At 41.2% G+C, this 6,622-nt stretch overlaps 1 protein-coding gene across 4 annotated transcripts in view; it reads left to right on the plus strand.

The window, feature by feature from the left end:
- Positions 1–6,246, plus strand: part of LOC143299399 (GRAM domain-containing protein 4-like) — a 36,800-nt gene extending 30,554 nt beyond the window's left edge. The window contains exons 19-20 of one of the 4 annotated variants that reach the window (XM_076612579.1): positions 355–485; positions 6,067–6,195. In XM_076612579.1, coding sequence (XP_076468694.1) covers positions 355–480 — 126 coding nt within the window. In that variant the 3' untranslated portion in view covers positions 481–485; positions 6,067–6,195. Of the gene's footprint in view, positions 1–354; positions 486–6,063 lie in introns of all 4 variants that reach the window. The other 3 variants (XM_076612580.1, XM_076612577.1, XM_076612578.1) reach the window with 3 other exon arrangements.
- Positions 6,247–6,622: the final 376 nt, after the last annotated feature.

The following is a 6,622-nucleotide window of genomic DNA, read 5'->3' on the forward strand; positions in this document are numbered from 1 at the left end:
ATATCTTGACATAATATGGCTCTTCCTTGTTTTTTTTTCTCTTCTGTCTGGTTACAGTATCAGTAAGGTGTATGTTATATTTGGCAGTTAAGTTCAGTTACTCAAAGAGGCATCACTGTGTTCAGACAAATCCATATATGTTTACACCACATCTGCGAAGCAGATGCCTGACCAGCAGCATAAACCAATGCGCTTAGTCAGGCATTCAGGGAAAATAAAGAAAAAAAGTGCATAAACAGATAAATGGATACATCATGAAATAAATGAATAAACAAATGAATGAATTAGGAAAACCAATTAAAAAAAAAAAAGAAGTTTATAAACAGTACCTTTTGTTTGTTTTTTTTCCTTTAGCCCTACGTATTTGGTGCCATGATAAACCGCGATGAGGTTTTCGACAGCATCATGTTAGTGGGCCAGCAGGCCTGCCTTCCCTGGGCCAACGAGGCCGAGTCCCTGTCTGCTAAGAGTTCTCCTTGAGCTGGGTACATGTTTTTTGCATGTCATGGACTGTAGTAGTCCTTCCTCTTGTGTCTGGACACGCTTTTGCCTGTGTTGATTTTGCACATGTTTGCTGTGTTTGACATTGGAGTGTTTGGGTGATAACAGAACTCTGCTGTATTCATTTTCAGTTGTGACTTGGTTCTGGGGAGGGTAGGGGGACATTTGGAACTGCTGTATCTCTTCTTTTGGTTCTGTTTCATATTTTGAAAAAAAATTGCCTCTTTTGAGTTTTTAATGCTGTATATTTCCAGCTTTCGTTTTGGTTTGTTTAACATGGTTTTTCGTATGTTATTTTTCTTTCCTAAGCTATTTCTCTTTTGGTTCTGTTTGATATGTTAAAAAATTTGTCTGTTTTGAGTTCTAATGCTGTTTATTTCCAGCTTTGGTTTTGGTCTGTTAACATTGTTTTTTCATATGTTATTTTTCTTTCTTATTTTACTCAACCCTCGGTTAGATATAGATTGATGATTGGAATTTTGTTTTGGTGTTTACTGACAGTGAACCAAGCACTTCAATGTTTTGTTATTAAGTTGATTAACTCCCTCACACCTCTGCATTGTGACCTGTGGCAGTGTTTTGTGTGGGTTCTTGTGATGCAGATTTCTTGCGGAATAGTTACACAGCCACATATGTGGAATGTCTGAATAACAGTCAATAGCAAAAAAAGAAAGGGTCATACTTAGGCACTACCTGTTCACTAGTTTCCCATGTCAGCTCTACAGTGTGAGTTAACCTGGCCAATAGTTGTGTTGTCCACTTGCCCCATGTTGATGTTTTTAGTCCAGCTGACTGCAAGACCACATGGGGGCTGAAAGAAGTTCTAAAAACAAACAAAATGAAAAAGAACAACAAAGTGTTTGGTGTCCTATGCTGTACCTAGTAAGGTGCTTGCAAGCTGTGTCCAGCATGTGTTTTACTACCTGCCTTGCATGGCTCAGCCAGCCAGCATCTTTTCCTCCTGTCAGCATTGATCACATTCACCTTTATTCTGCAGGTGTAGGTTGTGGATACCTTGTCTTTCTTGCTTTACTTATTTTATCCAAACACTTCTACCAGGAAGGTGTTGCAAGGAGATGAACTTGATAATCTGAGGCAACATAGGCCAGGATTAGCATCATGCTGTCAGCATGAAGCATGTCTGAAACTCTTTCAATCCATCGCTGATGTGGTCTCCCTCTGGCTCTGAAGCCTGAGTAATTGGTGTTGTAGGCTTACAGGGCTGGCTGCGTAACTGGCATTCTTGCTAGATGACCAAACCACTTCATGCACTGGTGCACTATACACTGCTTGACAGGTGTAGCACCAAGCATCATTCTGATGTTATTGTTTCTGACTCTGTCCCTTTTGGTTTTGCCAGCTGCTTGACAGAGACATCTCATCTCAAAAGTTGTGAGTTTGTGCTCCAGGGCTTTGTTCAGAGTCGAGGTTTGGCACTGATAGGTCAGGGTGGGAACGAAGACTTCGTTGTTCAGCCAGACAGCGCCTTGTGCGGATACTGCTCTGTTGAGCACAGGAATATAATTTGAGCCGTATGATGAATAAAGGCAGATGTGATTCTGTGTTTTGGAAAGGGAAAAGCACTGGCTTTGTTGGTAGGAGGAGGGGAGGCATCTTAGTGCTGCATCAGCCACAAAATTTGGCCAGCTAGTGCAAACACACACACGGAGAATGTAGCATGCACTAGTTTTGACTTAGTGAATATGTTAGCTAAACAGGGATTGTATGAAAAAAACCCAAACAACACTCATCTTTTCTGGTAACACATTCAGGTCTGCCCATCTGTGTGTGTGTGTGCATGTGTGTGTGTGTGTGCACTCAACCATGTGTTCAGTGTGCAAAACTCTTGTTGGCATGATAGACCTTGCATCTTGTTTTTGCCAAACTGGGTACAGTGATGGGCCAAAGTCATAGTGTAAATGCTGTTCAAAATGTACAAGGAAGATAATATGTCAGCACCACTTTGTTAATTACAGTAAATTATCAGCATGTCATTTTTGTTTGCTTTTGTTTGACCAGTTGCCTTGGCATTGGCCGAATGTTAAGATTGAAGGGCCTCCTGCTTGATGCAGCGTTGACTGAAATTCCATCGGTATTTCTTGTTTTTTGTTTTTGTTTTTTGGTAACTTTTGATAATACTTAGCTGGTACCAAAGTTGTTTTTTATTTTTTACTTTGAGCCTCTGTGCTAATACTCTTTTTGTTGATGTGCATGGTTGGAGCTCTTCTAATCAGTGTGTTTCAATTACTAAACAGATTGAACATTACTGTAACACTTACTTGATTTAATCATTCAAGCCAACTAATCCATCTTGACTTGATTGAACTTCTGTGATGGTAAAGAATTGTAAAAGTTTCCCACAGCCTTTAGCTGCCATTGGTAAAGTGAATTCATATCTATTGAGTCTGGGGCTGGACATACGAAGGTGTGGCCCAGTATTCTCCATCAGCCGCTTTTGCCTTCACAACCCAAAGTCAGGTAGCCATTCACACCTGGGCTGAGTGAGGAAAATGGGAGTAAAGTGCTTTTCCCAGGGACACAACACAGGGCTGAAACAGGGCCTTGAGGTTGAACCCAGATCACGTTTGAATGCTGGATCAGAGTCCTCCGCCTGACCCATTCTACCATGATGCCTTCTGTACGGAGCATATTGTAAATGCCGTGTGTTCAGTCCATCTCGCTTCCTTCCTGTTTCACCACGCTCAGTGATTGTGGGAGTGTTCAGCAATTCAGCTAGGCTGAGGACTAGTACGTGAATGTGGTTCTCACCTGGTCTGTCTAAAAAACGGAGCCTCTATTGTCATCAGTATGGGGTACCACCACAGTGACTGAGCAGTGGTGCAGGGTCTGGTGTGGTGTGGTGTGGTGTGGTGTCTTGTTCTGTTGGCAGTACTATTGTCAGTGAAAGCAGCACTGAGACTGTGGGGGAACCAGGCAGCAACATGAGGATGTGCACTGGAGAGCATGGATGAGCAGTGTGAGAATGATGCACCCATAGCATGAATCTCCATTTGACCTGTTTGAACTGATTGCTGACTGTGGAAAGAATGGACTTGCACCATAGATGTTTTATCTGTACATTAGGCACTTTGTTTCATTGCAGTGAATAAAAAAAGAGAGATTCTGTTTGAGGCAACATGAAGGTTGGGTACAGTGTATGTGAGCACGTGGTGCTTCTGTAGCAACATCACACAAGTTGTGATCGGTTTTTCATGTCTGGTCTTCAAATTCAGATGGACGTAGGTCCATGAATACACTGTTCTGTCAGTGCGAATGAGGCAGCAAGCATTGTGCACCTTGTCTGTCCACCACTTGGTCAGTCTGTGCTGTCAGTATGTTGTTTCCTAGAACACAGTTGTTTGTGGCCACTATTGCAAATGTGTAAATAAAATGCATCCATGTTCAGCAGATGTGAAGGTTATTACTGCACACATCATTTCCTGATTATATAGGTATGAAGAAACTGGCATGTTTTCCTAATACAGAACACTTGCATGTAACCTTTGATACTGTTAGGCACAAAAAATAACAACCAAAAAAGCGGCTTCAGATTAATAACTTTTGGCTCATTACTTCTAATCCTTCCCACAGCGAGTATTTCTGCCTGCGCACACAAGTTGGGTGTTTGGGAAGCAGCCTTTGATTTTCAAAATCAAGCTGTGATACTGATATCAAAGCATATCCTGCTCAAGATTGTCATTATTGTCTCAGATGCCTTTGGGAGGTGCGGACACTTTGGTTTCATCAGCCATTTAGGTCAAACTTGAAACGCTGTTTGGTGGTCTTCTGTGGTATCGCTCACTGCACATATCAGTGCATCAGATTCCCACAGGCCCAACCATGGGCTGTGAATACTGGGGCACTCCGTCCTTCATTGATTTGTCCTCAGCTGTGTTGCAGGGTTCAGGCTCTGGTGTCTCCCTGCGCTTTGAGTAAACACTGATTTGCTTAGTCATTCTGGATCCTGCATTGTGGACGTTTCCTGGCACCTGAAGTCTGCTGTGTCTGAGGAACAGTGGTTGTGCCAGAGATGAGAACTTGTATGGCATGTTTGCAGTGGTGCTGTATGAGAGTGTGCATGTATCGTGCTACAGTAGGACCAACAGCAGGGTGAGAGCTGTATGATCAGTGTTTTCTCCACTCTAATGGGAAGTCATTTAGTCAGTTGTGAAGGACTATGATTCTGAAATCAGGAGGCAAGACTGCACTGGCTCTTAGTGCTGCAGCCTGGGGAGCAAGCTGGTTTTTGAGAACCATCCCAGCGCTGATTGTCCTAAAACCCTCTTGGCCGAGAGAGTGGGGTTGTGTAACTTGGGCAAGACAGTCTCCACAGTAATCATTATTCTAGCCCAGATAGTCATGACAACAGATGCCTCCTCTGCTGTTCTGGTGGTCATAGTTGGACAAAACTATCACACAAGAGCTGTTCTGTATTGGTCAGAAGTAAGCACAAGTTTTTGCTGCCTTACGTGCAAGAGGGCATAATGAGCAGTAACAAGTACAGGGCTTGCATTGATATTGAATTAACATAGGCATACTTTGTCTTGCTCAGATTCCTCTGTTCTTTAAGGATTTGTTTTGAAAAAAAAAAAAAGAATATGCCTTCAGATGCAAAACCTTGTTTGCATCAGTTTTATTTTGAGTCTGTATAATTTATAAGAAAGGTTAAACTTTGCACAAAAAAAAGGAAATGTTTTCATTGTGTTTTCAGGTCAGATATGAACTGAAACATGTCAGTGACTGTGGTATATGGAGGGTGCCCGTTGCAGATAACATTGATAGTATTATATGTGTTTGGAATGCTGAAAGTAACAAAGTATTTAGCATTGAAAATAATGATTTCAGATTGTTGGTAAAGTTAGAAAGAATCTGGATAATATAAAAAGACAAAAGAAATCACAGCAGTTGGTTTGTAATACACCAACATTTGTACCATGTTTTCAGCAAAGAAAAAAATAGTTGGTTTGTAATGTGCCAATGTATGAACCGTGTTTTCAGCTATTCAAAAAAAAAGACAAAGAAACAAAATATGGAGGAGTTGGTTTGTAATATGCTAACTTATATACCTTGTTTTCAGCTATTAAAAAGGAGGGGGGTTGGTGGTATTGGTTTGTGATGTGCCAAGTTATGTACTATGTTTTCAGCTTAAAAAAAAAAAAAGGATGAGTTGGTTTTTAAAGTGCCAACATTTGTACTATGTTTTCAGCTATTAAAGAAAAAGAAAAAAAAAAAGGAGTTGGTTTCTGATGGATCAAAATTTGTACTATCTTTTCAGCTGTTAAAAAAAAAGGAAAAAAAGGAGTTGGTTTTTAATGTGCCAACATTTGTACTAGGTTTTCAGTTATTTAAAAAAAAAAATTGATTTGTAATTTGCCAACATTTGTTCTCAGCTATTTAAAAAGAAAAAAAGAACAACAACAAAAAAAAAAAAAAAAAGGAGTTGGTTTGTTATGTGCCAAAATGTGTACTGTGTTTTCAGCTATAATAAAAAAATATTTAAAAAAATTGAAAAATTTAAAGAGTTGGTTTGTAACGTGTCCAGTGTTTGTGCCCTGTTTTCAGCAGCTGCTGTTTGGAGGTCTGGTGAAGAGGGATGAAGTCTACGAGAGCCTCATGATCTACGGCATAGTGTTGGGGTTGCCCTTCGCTGCCACAGACAGCCGCCCCTCCAGCACGGCAACAAGGGAGCGCCGCCGTTCACTGTCAGCACACACCTCTGTCCCGTCAGACTCACTTTAAAAACTTCAGCGTGGGCATTTCAGAGTGAATGTGGAGTTGTAAGCTGGTGTGTTGCTGCAAGGTGGGTAGAGTTGATTTTATAATGACCTGTTGGATTACGCCATTCTTGAGGTCAAGTTGTTCAGGGCTTGGGTCTTGCAAGGTGGTTGCTCTGTTCATTGATGTGTTTGTGTGTGTGCACGTGAGTGCGTGTGTGTGTGTGTGTGTGTGTGTGTGTGTGTGTGTGTGTGTGTGTGCGTTGGAATGTCTGTGATGAAAATTGCCTGACTTTTCTCTCCTCGTCCTCCCAGAATTATTTGTATGAATTCATCTTAAAGGCCATGCTCTTTCAAACATATGTATACATACAGCTTTCAAAGGTGTGTGCTTCTTTCATTCTGCT

This window comes from Babylonia areolata, chromosome 25 (genome assembly GCF_041734735.1).
Source record: "Babylonia areolata isolate BAREFJ2019XMU chromosome 25, ASM4173473v1, whole genome shotgun sequence".
In the NCBI taxonomy this organism is placed as follows: domain Eukaryota; kingdom Metazoa; phylum Mollusca; class Gastropoda; order Neogastropoda; family Buccinidae; genus Babylonia; species Babylonia areolata.